Source organism: Lipophrys pholis, assembly GCF_963383615.2.
Source record: "Lipophrys pholis genome assembly, chromosome: 5".
In the NCBI taxonomy this organism is placed as follows: Eukaryota; Metazoa; Chordata; class Actinopteri; order Blenniiformes; family Blenniidae; genus Lipophrys; species Lipophrys pholis.
Window position 1 is genome coordinate 14,396,081 of NC_137628.1, and position 14,491 is coordinate 14,410,571.

At 39.9% G+C, this 14,491-nt stretch overlaps 1 protein-coding gene across 1 annotated transcript in view; it reads right to left on the reverse strand.

Moving 5' to 3' along the window:
• Nucleotides 1–13,010, reverse strand: part of LOC308109808 (extracellular serine/threonine protein kinase FAM20C-like) — a gene marked incomplete at both ends in the record, with an annotated part of 41,498 nt that extends 28,488 nt beyond the window's left edge. Inside the window, 7 exons of the mRNA XM_080463614.1 lie at nucleotides 2,628–2,737; nucleotides 4,141–4,321; nucleotides 4,535–4,650; nucleotides 4,761–4,853; nucleotides 5,813–5,891; nucleotides 9,433–9,608; nucleotides 12,517–13,010. Of these exons, the coding sequence (XP_080319740.1) occupies nucleotides 2,628–2,737; nucleotides 4,141–4,321; nucleotides 4,535–4,650; nucleotides 4,761–4,853; nucleotides 5,813–5,891; nucleotides 9,433–9,608; nucleotides 12,517–13,010 (1,249 nt within the window). The remainder of the gene's footprint in view (nucleotides 1–2,627; nucleotides 2,738–4,140; nucleotides 4,322–4,534; nucleotides 4,651–4,760; nucleotides 4,854–5,812; nucleotides 5,892–9,432; nucleotides 9,609–12,516) is intronic.
• Nucleotides 13,011–14,491: the final 1,481 nt, after the last annotated feature.

The following is a 14,491-nucleotide window of genomic DNA, read 5'->3' on the forward strand; positions in this document are numbered from 1 at the left end:
ATACAGTTCTACAAACCAGTGAACAGTGCGAGCGATGCTAATTTCCGTACGCTCGTTGTGCTAATAAAGAAAAAGAAAAAAAAGAAAAAACTCCGTGACTGTAAATCAAAATCTTTTAAAGTTTCCCTTCTGCCTCCAACACAGCTGAAGTCGTTATATTAAAGAATTACAGAATCACAATGTGAGTTGTAAATACGAACAAGTCATTTTCTACAAGAGAAACTAGTTGACTGAGTGAGAAACTTTCTTACCTGTCTGTGTGGAAGAGGACGGCGTTGTCATGGAGACGGCCCGTTGCCGTGGTAACGCCGCGGCGCCTGCAGTCGCTGTGCAAAGCTGTAAAGCTGGTCTGACCGACGTGAAGGTCAAGTCTGTTGCTCCTGAACTATAAACTGATCGCAGCTTCGACGGACCTCAACACTTTAACGGGTTCGCTCGTTTAAAAAAAACAAAGAAAGGAAGAAAAAAGAAACTTCAAGGGCGACTAGACTACACTTTCTATTGAAAATATCCCAAAACGGAACAATTATATACTTTAATCTTGTAATCTAAATGGTTAAAAAACACGCTCTCATCAATGTTATACTATATAGGCCTAAACAAAACTTGACATTTCTAATGCTATGAATGGATTAAGATTTATTGATGCAAAAGCATCAACAACAGGGTTGTCAACTCCTTATAATTCAGCCACATACAGTTTATTCCAGCGGTGTCAAACGTAAGGCCCGTGGGCCAAAACCAGCCCACAAGAGGCTCCAATCCGGCCCGCCAAACCACCAAGCACATTGTGTAAAAGAAAACATTTCAAAGAAAACATTGCTTGTGTGTGTGTGTGTGTGTGTGTGTGTGTGTGTGTGTGTGTGTGTGTGTGTGTGTGTGTGTGTGTGTGTGTGTGTGTGTGTGTGTGTGTGTGTGTGTGTGTGTGTGGGTATTTTTCTTTTTTTCATACAATTTTCACGTCCCAACACTGCGACCGGAGCTGAGATATCAGCCCTGCTGGAATGAATAACTTCCTCATCACCAGCAAACGAGCCTTAAACCATCAGGGTGAGTTAGCCAAAACATGCATATACAACAGCTATAAGAGAAATTTTTGTTTATTTGCACCAGGTTTTTACTAAACTTGGTTTTATGTTGAGATTGTGGTCATTAACCCAAGTAAATGTTTTGTTTTGTTTTGTTGTTTGTTTTTTGTGAACATATGGACATTTTTATCAGGTAAACTCTGCACCACAAAAGAAAAGAAAAACTATAAAAAGTTTGAATTTAAAGGTTATTATGTCACTATTTTACTGGGCTGGCCCACTCAAGATAAGATTGTGCTGTATGTGGACCCTGAACTAAGACATTTTTGACACCGCTGGTTTATTCCTCCTATTGTCTTCAGGTCAATCTGAGCTGTTTTCAGAAGTTAACGTGTCACAACTTTAGTTGTCTAGAAACTTCCTGAAAATTACGCAAATACTTGTGTATTATCCTCTTTAAAAATCTAATTAATTCTGAGCAACAGTGGTTGAATTATGGGGCTGCACAGTGGAGCAGTGGTTGTTCCCTCTCTCCTCACAGCAAGAAGATCCGAGTTAACACGTTCCCCCAGTGTGTGCAGGAGTTTCTGTTGTGGCGTGGAGGCCTTATGTTTGACACCCCCGCTCGAGAGCAATACCATGACATCTCCGCCCTTGCTGTAAGTTTTCTTGTTATTTAGTGATGCATATGATGTCATAACATCTTACAATTTTGTATTTGGTTAAATTACAAAGTTATTAAGTTGTGTTATTTTCTTCTAAGAATAGTTTTTGGACCACCAAATATCATTATTAATGTCTGCCCTGAGCCAAAATCCAAAACCTTGTCAAATTGGCAATGGCAGAGATATGAGAGTGTTGTAACAACCAATAATGGCTAATAACATAATACCTGTCAATAATGTAATAGCTTTGGCCAATCTGACTGTAATAAAACCAAGAAATAATAACTTAGCAATAATGTAATAAAATAGTAAAAAAAAAAAATGTTTAAAAGGTGACCAAGAATAATTGATAGGAAGTGCTGCACAGTGACTATCCCATCCACTATGAGTTGCACAAAAATTCAAAAAATGTTTTCTATGAAATGCAGCCCTGTTCATATTCATGATTATAATTCATACATTTTGAAGGTTGTTTTTTTTTTTTTAAACCTCTTCAGTCATTTACTAACTTATTAGATTAGTGACTAAATTATATTATAATAATGGATGAAATACCATATTGGCAAGTTATTGACTTTGTTACACTGAAAAAGGCCAGAATTATTACATCATCAGCTGTTCCAGGGGATCTGAAGTCCAATTCCTTCGAACTACAGATGATTGTCCCCAAATGACAACTTGAATTATAGAAAAAAACTGAAACCTTGTTCCAATAATATACATACGTAATCCATTGTTAAGGCATTAAACTATATGGATAAAGCCTCCATCAGACTTCATATTGATGTATTGTAATGACATGTAGTTTTCATCCTGGCTATCAACAGATGATAAGATGTTGCCTTTAAGTCTCATGAAAGTTTCTCTTGTCTGTACCATAACATAAATAATGTGGGGAGAAAACTGACAAAAAAACGACTTAGTTTGAACATACTCATGAGGTAATCTAGTATGACCATGTCCATGAAGTCCACCAGTCGTGTGCCTTCGTCATATGGTGCAGTCTTTTTCACAGACGAACAGTAGTCAGGATCCGTCTCCCACCTGAAGCAGACATGGAAAAGCCTCAATAGAAATATAGCAGAAACAAAAAAAACATATCAAATTTCAAATATTAAGGATTTAAAGTCACTTTTCTGCGTTGGGATGACATGTCAAAAATATTCTATTCCGGGAGAACGACAGATTTCTGTATAAATGTATTGCTACAAGTGAAAGTGCATATTAATACTTGAGCTACCTCCCGCCTTTTCTTAGTAGTAGTCGTGAGGTTACACAGTTTGTCAGACAATGCTTCAAAGCCAAATTAACTATCCATGAACTGTTGCGTGTGTAAACCATAGAGCGTCAGTTGGTGACAATAATTTAACAAAAGATGGAAATATAGGGTAATACATCACTCCAGGCAACTTCAACAATTACCGCAATGAAACTTTCAGTAACTTCCACAATTACAGCAATGAAACTTTCAGTAATTAATGTGACTACAGTGAAACTGATGAATGTTTGCGAGGGCGGAGGAATATTTTAACCATCATTAAATTCTTAACATGTCAGACTGAAATTAATTGTTTAACACTATTTAAAACCTCATCATACCAGATGCGGCTGTTATATGGAAAAACTCATCATGTGAATGTATTACAAAATGTTTTTCACAAAGGTTGGGTAAAACAAGCAACAAAGTGGTGGGAAACAAGCAGAAATCCTCCCTGGATGAAGACTTCATATCAGGAAAATGCTCCCGTAGTGTTTGGTCTGAGAGTTCTTGCCGTGTTTTTGAACCTGATTAAAGATCTGATTAAAATGAACAAGAAAGACATTTTTAAAAGTTTTTCAATTATGATTAGAGAGATTAGTTAATTGATTTCTAAACTTTCCAACTTGTTCTCTTCTACCTTCAACCTTATCGACCCAGAACTGGATAAACAGGGTAGAAGATATATAGAAGATATATTTTCATCAGACAGATTTATTTATATAGATTCATTTCAAGGGGTTTATATACATGTGTGTATGTATCTGTATTTTTCTCATGTTTTCACATCAGAAATACATTATGAAGAAGAAGAAGAAGAAGAAGAAGAAGAAGAAGAAGAAGAAGACCATGTATTTATTGACATGTCGCCCAGCCCTATTTTATTATGCCGAGACAGGCTTCAGCTGTGAATTTTAATTGCAGACTGAGGGGCTACACAGTGGTGGAGGGGGTCTTAGGCTACTCTCGCCTTATAGTGAAAATGTCCTGCAGGTTTCAGGATCTGGGCCAAGATGGCGGGCATGATCTCCCTCTGCATGGGTTTTCTCTTGGTATGGGTAACTTTAAATGATCCTGTTCAGATCATACAACTTCACTGTGAATAATGTGATACACAGTGGGTAGATGAATTGTGAACTGGAATGTGAAGCGGTGAAATGCACAATTACCCACTTGAACCCTTACTAACTTTGCCAGCTTGCTGCGGCTGTAGGAGCGTCTCCACGGTGACCTCCAGCTCCGGCGAGGCGCCAGGGAGAGGTCCGGCAGCATGACCGCCATCGAGGCCTCCAGGTCCTGCGGCCGGCCACAGACTGCGTGCTCTGTGGAGCAGTAGTAGGAACACTGGCCGTAGAAGCATACATTACCCACTGGGAGGCGCCAGAGGAGTATAGAGCGAGAAAAGAAGTGAGGGAAGGAGAGGAAGCACAAAGGGATGAAGGTTAGAGAAGTGTCACAACAGAGGGCGTGGACGTTGGTGACTGTGCTGTGAGTTAAACGGGAAGACATTCTGTGATTGAGCTTCACACATCTGAGGGAAGTGTGAAGGACTAGCAAGGTTTTTGGGAGCAGGAGCGCCATACCGGGCGAGTTGAAAAAGGTTCGAGCCAGCTTGCGGTCAGTGGTGATGTCTTTGATTTCTTTGACCACATCCACCAGCCTGCCAGACACAGGAGGGATTCTCCTGTAACCCAAAATCCTGCAGAGATGGGAGGAAACAAAGAGTCAAAGGCACACACTACAAAAAGACCCGAAGTGGTCAGTTGATAATCCCACTGCAGTGACTTGGGGTGAAAATAGATTTCTTACCTGTCGAGGTGGAAAGCTGCAATTTCTGCATTGTGTCTCTCGAAATCAGAGAAGTAGTAGAGGTTGTAGTTGGTCTCATCGTCTCTCTCCTGCCTGTTCCGGAAGACGCAAAGTCAAAAATGCATCCCCGGTATTGAGGTATATATATTAATTAGAGTCACGTCTTCTTCATGATAGTTTTACCTATTCAATTTTGAGAATTGTGATTAAAAAAACCAAAAAAGTAAACAGCCACAACATTATGACCTCTCATTATTATGCTCCGCCCCTTTCGCTCCTCTATGCAAGAAACTGTGATCACGTTGCTTTTCTGACATTTTTCTGTCAGAATCAGCATTAACCCCTGCAGCATTACTGCTGGATCGGACCACACAGCATCTGTGGGCTTTAACTATTTAAAGATCTTTCACCAGGTGGTGTTTTTCTCCCTTATACCACGTTTCAACGATACGGTCTATTATATGTACAGTGCATGACATGGAATCTTCATTGGGAGTAATTGGTTTGTGTTTTTGTTCTTAAAACTTATACATAGATCAGCCATAATATTATATCCTATAAACTACAATTCTGAAGGTCCCAAGTTTGTTGTAAAATCAGTCTCACCGCATTGAGGCGATTACCTCTGTGGTATCTGTTACTGAAATGTTAGCAGCAGATCTTGTCATGGAACCTCATGCTTTTACATATACATATATATATATATATATATATATATATATATATATATATATATATATATATTCGCAGGTGCTACGAAATAAAGATATCGACAGTGTAAAGTAAAATGACAATATCCAGAAATGATTCATTTTCTAAACTGTCTCACAGATAGAAATGAGCTGATGCGACTTGTTCAGATATTCAAAATGTGAAAGATTCACCTACAAAAGATTTGATATTATGGAATAATAGTCTCTTTCATTCAAAAACTGACTTAAGGTGTTAAACTCTATTCTTGCCATATCTTTTTACAACTGCATGACAAATGACTAGTTATGTGCAATTTCTGTTACTTTATCCCCACACTGGTTTTTCCATTTGCAACTCACTTCATGGGCTTGAACATGGCTTGTCCATAGTTGGGAAATGATATAACCAGCTTCAGTTGCGTCCCCCCGGACTTCTGCACTGAAAAACAGCGCAGAGAGCATTACCATAGCAACAACAGTGTACACATGCACTCATGCACCCGCACAAAGTATTACCACGCTGTGACTGATTTGTCACTGATGGGATGCACACACACACACACACACACACACAATGTAACAGAGGATGTGTGCGTCATCAGTGTCGAGGTCATTACATCTGTTCCTTTTCACACACAAGTTTTTTTGTGCTATATTTAGTGTGCCTCAGTGTTAACTCAATGACTCAACTCGCTCTTTGTTGTCAACATGGCAGGTGATATCAGTACCACTTTGCACGGTGTCAAATAAATTCACCCTTATCACTAGTTTCATTATAATTGCTTTTTTACAACACACCGTTTATAAATGGTGAACCTAAAATGAAAATCGCATGTTGAAGTTGTACGCAAAATATCAGTATTATACAAAACAAAATCTTCAGGACCAGAAATCCCATTTTGAGAGCAGCTTCATGGTGTTGTCATTATCAAATAAATGTTCTATTCAGATTTGTCAAACATTTTAGTCCAGGGGCCACATGCAGCTTGAATGAGCTGGGCTAGTAAAATAGTAATAACTTTTAAACTTTAAAGTTGTGGCGCAGAGTATGCCTGATCAAAATGTCTAGAGTGTCACAAAAGCAAACAATTAGTTGAGAAAAATTACTACAATCTTACACAAAGCAAATGATATCTTCTGGTGCAAAATACAGTGAAATGTATACAAAATAAAACCATCTCCTATAGCAGCTGAATTATGCAGGTTTTAACAAACTAACCCTGGCAGCAAGCCAAGACTATTTTGATAGTAACAAAGTAGGTATTGATGCCATTGCAGCATCACCGATATTTCAGCTCGGGTCTCAGTGTTGTGTTGAGTCCACTACTCTTATGTCTGCTAAATATGTGAAAAGACAACAACAAAGTGTCTCTACAATTTTGAGACTTTGCTGGGTGGTTTATCAGGCCAGATTGGAGCCTCTTTGCGGGACGGCTTTGGTCCATGGGCCTTATGTTTGGCACCACTGGTGTAAAGGTTGTCGACAATCCCTATTCTCAAAAAGTTATCTATACAGAGCATCATTATTTCAGTCTACATTATTAAAATGCCTAAATCACTCAGTGCAAATCGCACAAATGATGTAAAAGACTAAAAATAAACCAGTAACACAAATAAAAGGAGAACTTGGAAGACAATATTGGCATCAAAGAGAGGGCTGAATCCCCACTCCTGTGTGTGTGTATAGGCCCATATAAATAAATAATTTTAATTATTCAACATTTACACTTGTTAATGCATTTTGACAAGGGCTGTTTTATTCTTCCCTTCATTTCTGATTGTTGAATATGTACATAATAAAACAAATGGTGGAAAAATAAAACAAGAATAGTGTAGATAGATATGATGAAGATATATTCAGATATGTATTGTAGATATTCTTGAAATTGTACACAAAAAAAAAGAAGTCTTAATATGGTGTATTTTTTTAAGCCAGTTTGTTATTTGTGTATTTACAGAAACAATAAATAAATAAATAGATAGAGATAGATAGATAGATAGATAGATAGATAGATAGATAGATAGATAGATAGATAGATAGATAGATAGATAGATAGATAGATAGATAGATAGATAGATAGATAGATCACATTTCAATCACATGCCGGCCCAGACTAGATTAAAATAGTTTTTTAAAATCTCATATTTACAGCACTGCATAATAAAGCAAGACCACATCCTCTGAGAAATGGAACAACATAATAATCTTAATTCAAACAAAACCCGGATTCAATCAATGGGACGCACCCTTCTTCAGTTCACTCAGGATCTTCCTGCTCCAGCTGCACTGCTCTGCTATCGACAAAATTATTATGGAGGTAAACTTTGAAGATTTTGCAATTGACTGGTTGGAATAAAAAACGTATTCAGATCCTGAACTGTACAGCAGAGCTTTTCCAAGTGTGGGAGGAGGAGGAGCTCCTTCCTGGACTTTCTCATAGTTTCCATTGGGATCCAGTGAAAAGCAGAACTCAACATGTACGACTTAAATACTTTTTATTACAAAGATCTGAATGGTCTTTTTATAGAATCTGCACCTGCAACTGTTGCATTTCGTGTTACACTTATTATAAATCAAAGTAGCTTTTACTCTGAGTACATTTTTTATGAGCTATGTAAAACTATTGTTCGATTGTTTTAGCATTTATCCTCATCTTATGTGTCACGAGCAGCCGGGGCTGTTTGGACTCAGGTGAAAGAAGTTATCAATCTTTTGATTCTGGTTTAAATTCTCTCTTGCACAGCGAGAGAGGCTCCACATACAGCTTGAGCTAATCTGCTGACTACGTCACAAACTTCATTTCTGCTGACTCACTACTGCTACAAGGTACGACTACCAGCAACCGATGCAAACGCAGAAGGAATTGACGTGACGATCAAAGTAACACCAGCGCTGCATGGAAACAGTGGTTTACCAATTCCCAAGAACATGTTCATACTCTCGATTCTCCTTCCAAGAAGTTTTATTGTCCATAAATTCTCCTATATCTCATTGACCTCACTGATGTAAAAAAAATAAAATAAAAACATTTCAGATGTAAAAGACATTCCTGATTGATTGATCCTGACAAGTCTGCTGCATGATCAGCGTGTCGTCCGTTAATATTCCATCATCCTCTGAGCCTCTGAGGTCCTTCCCGACTCCACACTTCATTTCACTCCAGCTTCAAAGTCTTTCTACATTTGAAAGTCCTGCCCAAAACCTCGACTGTCGCACAATCACAACAAGCCTACACTTTACTCTCCCTCTCACTTCTCTGTAAGCACACCCATGCTTTCCCGCCATAGCCTCAGGGAATTATTCTAACGGTCTTAGATCTACTTTGGAGTTTTTCGAGCAGATTGCAGCCTGATAATTCTTCATCACATATTTATATCAGTTGAACTGACTCAGTGTTATTGTCCTCTATTAAGGTCCCATTTACACGACAACATTTTCATGAAAAATGGCTGTCCATTTAAAGTGCTCGGGGTCGCTGAGAACGCAGCTTTATCAGCTTCATCCCGAGTAGATGGACAATAGCAACAAAGGTGGACTCCAGTGTCAGGACCATATTCTCCTGAGAGTAGTTTTATAGTTACACCTGTATTAACGATCCAACTTGGTCGTCTGTGCATCTGAATGTTCGTTTACCCACCATTGTTAATATTTATGGCGTATTGCTGCATGTGTGACTGGTTTTATTACAAAAATAACCAACAGCACCCACTAGTGGACCAACATGCTAACTACATCATCGCGTTTCTGCCGTTGCCGTATAAACACACATCATTTTCAAAGCAATGTCCTTTTTAACGCAAACCTTTTCTGGAACGAAAACATAAAAACAACGCCTTTCCACTTGAAACGTTGTCATGTTAATGGAGCTTGAGAAAAACATCATGGCTTTGCTTGTGTGGCGCCTCGGCTGTGGTCAGCGAGTGTTCGTTGAGAGACACAAAAATGAATTCCCACGGAACAGAATGGCTGTTTGTCCTACCTGCACTGACGACGCGGTGCGTGGCGAGCTGCTGGATGAGAGGCTCCATGTTGGGATCCCGGTGGGAGTAGAACTGCCAGCGGGAGATCGCCAGGTGGAAGCGCAGCCATGGAGGGTGGCTCTCCATGCTGCTGTTCCAGTTGATTTCCTCGTAGCCTTCCTGGCTCGCACTCACCCTGGAATCAATGTTTGGTACATGAACCGCATTTACAAGTGAAGCATTTTACAGTTTGGCTCTCACTCACTCATTAGAATACATTCATACAGTCATGATGTCCCAAGTCTGTAATTTCTGAATGCCACTGATGTCACACTTTAGGGAATTAAAAAAAAGTCCCGACAGTGTGACTCACGAAAACTTTTTGCAGAATTTTCTTAATGTTTTCCATTTTCATTTAATTGGGTTTTAGTTATAATAATGGATGTGAATCTTCACAAAACGTGAACACATCGCTAGGCAGTGGTGGCCTCGAAGTTAGAGAAGCAGATGTAACCAGAAGTTTGCAGATTTGATTGTCACATTTCAAAAGTATCGGGAAGCAGCTAAAGGTTAGTACTTGTACATCTACTCATCCTTTTAAAAAAAAAAGTGGTGTTGATGCATCCCTAATTGCTAACAATTAATAGTCACGAACTGTGTTGATAACAAAACACTGAGGACGTTGCCCCATCATGGCAAGGTTACTTATAATATAGTAGTTTGCTAGGTATTGGCACTACAGTACACTGCTGTAATTTAATAGGCAAAAATATCATAAGTTGATTAGTTATGCTCTAAACCAAATAATGCATTATGATTATGACAGATTTGCATTTAAAAATGTGCTGAATGAAACTAGGAAGTGTACTATAATTAATTCTTTATCTATTAAATGGCCCATTTTCCCCAAAGGTTAATATAATGTCAAAAGGGTTTTCAAAGGGTGGCTTGCCAGAGGCTTCCAAACTCACAAACATGGAGTTTGAATGTGTACAGGCGTATGAGTCTCAGAAACCTTATAAACACCAATTAACAACATCAGTAGAAAAAGGAAGAAAAAAAAGATAAAATCCTATTAAACTTTTCTCAAGGATTCTAGGTGATGGTTTGATGTTAATTTGATGCTACAGAAAAAGTCAACATTGATGATTCATTCCTGCAAGAAAATAAATTAAATGTAATATGTGAGGGGGAAAAACTGCATGAGCGTTTCAACGTGAACAGTAAATGAATTGAACCTCTCAGGCATTCAAAAAGAAAGAATAAGCCACAAAAACTTTTTTTTCTATTTGGCTACTTTACAAATTACAATTTTAAATATCTATATACTCTACCAAAAACATGAACGCAACACTTTTGTTTTTGCTCCCATTTTTTTTTTTTTTATTATGAGTTGAACTCAAAGATCTTTTCTATGAACACAAAAAGCCTATTTCTCTGAAATATTGTTGACAAATGTGTCTAAATCTGCATTAGTGAGCACTTCTCCTGTGCCAAGATAATCCAGCCACCTCACAGATGTGGCATATCAAGATGCTGGTGAGGCAGCAGGATTATTGCAGAGGTGTGTCTTACCTGGCCACAATAAAAGAAAGGACACTCTAAAATGTCACAAGTTTTGAGGTAAGGTGCAACTGACATGCTGACAGCAGGAATGTCCACCAGGAGCTCTTGACAGTGAATTGAAGCCGTCTCCAAAGGCATTTCAGAGAATTTGGCAGTACATCCAACCCGCCTCACAACCTCATACCACGTGTAACACCAGCCCAGGTCCTCCATATCCAGCATTTTCGGACAGCTGCTGCAACAGTCGGTTTGCCTAACCAAAGAATGTTAGCACAAACTGTCCGAAGCCATCTCAGGGAAGCTCATTTGCATACTCCTCATCCTCATCTGACTGCAGTGTGACGTTGTGGGAAAATAGTCACATTCGATGGCGTCTGGCATTTTGTAGAGGAGTTCTCTTCAAGGATGGATCACAGTTTTCCCTGCACAGGGCAGATGGCAGCGTGTAATACATCAGGCGGGTGAGCAGATTGCTGATATCAACATTGTGAATGGAGTGGCCCATAGTGGTGGTGAAATTATGGTACAGCAGGTGTAAGCCATGGCCAACGAACACAAGTGCTTATTATTGACAGCATTTTGAATGAATGAGATACCATGACAAGATTTCCAGGCCCATTCTTGTGCCACTTATCCACGACCATAAACCTCATGTTGCAGCAAAATGATGCACGGCCCCATGTTGCAAGGAGATTTGAGACACAATTCATGGACGCTGAAAACATCACAGTTCTTGCATGGCCAGCTTACTCACCGGACATGTCACACATTGAGCATGTGTGGGATGCTCTGGACTGACATGTTCCAGTTACTGCCAATATACAGAAACGTGGCACAGCCACTGAAGAGGAGTCAACCAGCATTCCACAGGCCAAAATTAACAACATGTGAAGGAGATGTGTTGCACTGCTGGAGGCAAATGGCCAGTGGCGGACCTGGCTTGTTTTCTGCCCTGGGCAAACACCTGCACCTCCTTAGATCTTCCAGTTCAGATCATGAAAAATTGGAGCAAAAACAAATTTGTTTTTCCATTTCTAGTTTTGTTCAGAGTAGTTTGGCAAATGGGAACAAGTGTTTTAATGAGGTTGAGAACGATCGGGAGTTCCTGGCAGTGTCTGTTAAGAACCCTGCGGTGGACTTTAGCTTCTTGCATACTGTATCTGCAGACACATGAATAAAACCTCTTGAAGCAACATTGTCACAAATATCAGCCGCCCCCATCAACGGGAGACATGTTGACCCCTGCAGTCTGATCCATCTGGTGGAAATCTTGTGATTCACATTTTCCTGAGAAATGCACAAAGAAATCGAGTGACATTATGGGTTCCGCTAAATGTTTAACTTTTAATCCCCATCCTTCATTTGATTAGATTAATCTTGAACCACATCCTGTATATATATATATATATATATATATTCAAGGAAGGGATTATTTGTGTTGTATACGTTGATGTGGAAAGTTTCTGATTGAGAAAAGAAGTCCACCACAAACGATCAAACACTGACACACTTTCGCAGACCGACAGCTTCATACTGACCACATTAGGGAGCTCTTCTCACTGGCCTTGATCTTTGGTTTCATTTTCAGCAGCCGGTCGTCCACCGTGACAGCAGGACTGGGTATGTTGTATAGTGGATGGTCAAACAGCGCCTCCAGCTTTGACAAATCAGACTCTAAAGACTCTGCTTTGTTTGTGCCCTCCTTGTTAAACGTTGTATTTTTACCTCCTTTCACTGACGAGCCCTTATCAGAGAGTGTGTCCATGTGATACTTGGTCTCCTTTTGGGCATCTTCATAGGAAGAATGTCTTTGTTTAGTAGCAGTGGGTGGCTCAGCGAGACCTCGGATTTCCACAGTGGTGTGGGTGGTGTTTGCCAGGCCTCGCTGGGTGTGTGTCCCGGGCGATGGTGGCGGGTCGCAGGGCTGTTGGTAAATGGAAAATGAGAGAAACGCCAGGAGGAGATGAAGAAAAATGGTGATGAAGGCCAAGGACAGACAGATTGTCCTGGAGCGACGGCGCGTACGCCACATCGCCCTGCTGAAAGGGAGAATGAGGAAAGGTTACCGCATGAGATGGAAAAACACAGATTTATGCAGAGAGGATAATGTGTAGGGCTTAACCTGAAATAGGAACATCAAAAAGACCAAACTTGGTATTTTGAAATGCATTCAGTGAGCTTTTTTACTACATCAAATCAACCTATATACAGTCTCCTATGAGCGTGTATTCCTATTGTACAAATCATTACAAATTGAATTTATGCAGTAGTTGACTTACATAAAGGTTCCTTCCTTCATAAAGCTTCCCGATAGCTTTCAGATGGCTGGCTGCTTTCCCCCGTGGAATGAGAAGAGTCTGTATCAGGATCCAGTCAGCTTTAACCTAACTGTTTGCTATCAGGATAAGGACGGGAGCGGTGCCAGGTTAAAGTGATCTGGACAGCAATCAATGTGTTTACTCATCTCTTGTGAAGCATGCTTGACTTTTTACACTGTGCCCAACTGTTGTTTTTTTTTTGGTATAACAAGACTGATATCTTCCTTACAGGAGTGAAGACTAAAACCGTTAAATAAAGGTACCTGTTCTCACCTGTTTGGATACGCTTCACTAAACCAGAAAGAGGGTACTGTGGTATCAGGTTACAAGAAGTTAACAATTTAAAAGTCCTGAAAGCTGTGAAGTGAGGCATTAATGGAAAAAAAAAGTTTGTTCCTTTTTTCTAACTTCTTTTTTCTGCTACATTGATCTCATAAGATAGGGGCACTAGGACAAACGTGCATGCTTGGGCAATGCAACACTGATTTGTCATCATTGTGGTGAGCGGCTGGTGCCGTGCAGCGTGGAGCTAACCCCAACCAGCGGGTTGTCTTTCTAAAGCTATTTCAGTAAAAGTGAAATTGATTAAAAAGGGTTTAAAAGATCATAAATAGTTCAAAGCATGATGTGTACAAAATAAAATAATGGTCAACTTTGGCCAGCCCATATTGCCTTTCGTATGGAACCGCTCACCACGTAAGTTCCCAAGCCTCCACAGACATATCTGAGGCATATTACAGTACCCTCCAGTACTCTCCACAAGCCAGGTCAAGAACACTCTCGATTCTCCAAACCCTCAAACCAGTTTGGAGAGTTTTTGACCGGGTGTTCAGGCTCCATGGGCTGTGGGTCATATCGGACCACTGCACTCCAGCTTGCTTCCTGTCCATGGCCTTTCTGTCCTGGCTGCCCTTTCTGTCTGCAGGACCCTGGTCTTCTGCTTTTTGAGAAGAGTCTCTGTTCTTTAAGTCACCTCCAGCTCCTTCCTTTTACCTCCTTGCCTTGCAGCACCTGTCGGTCATTGGTTTATTGATTGATGGCTATTTGGGTTTGGTCAGCGTATCTGTTGTCTTCAGGGGCAATACGAAACAATAAAAGCACTTCCATAAAACATCTGGTTAAAATCAGCAACTTCAAACGCAATAAATAGATTTAAACATGCATAAAAAAACTGTCAACACTGATCTTGTCACAA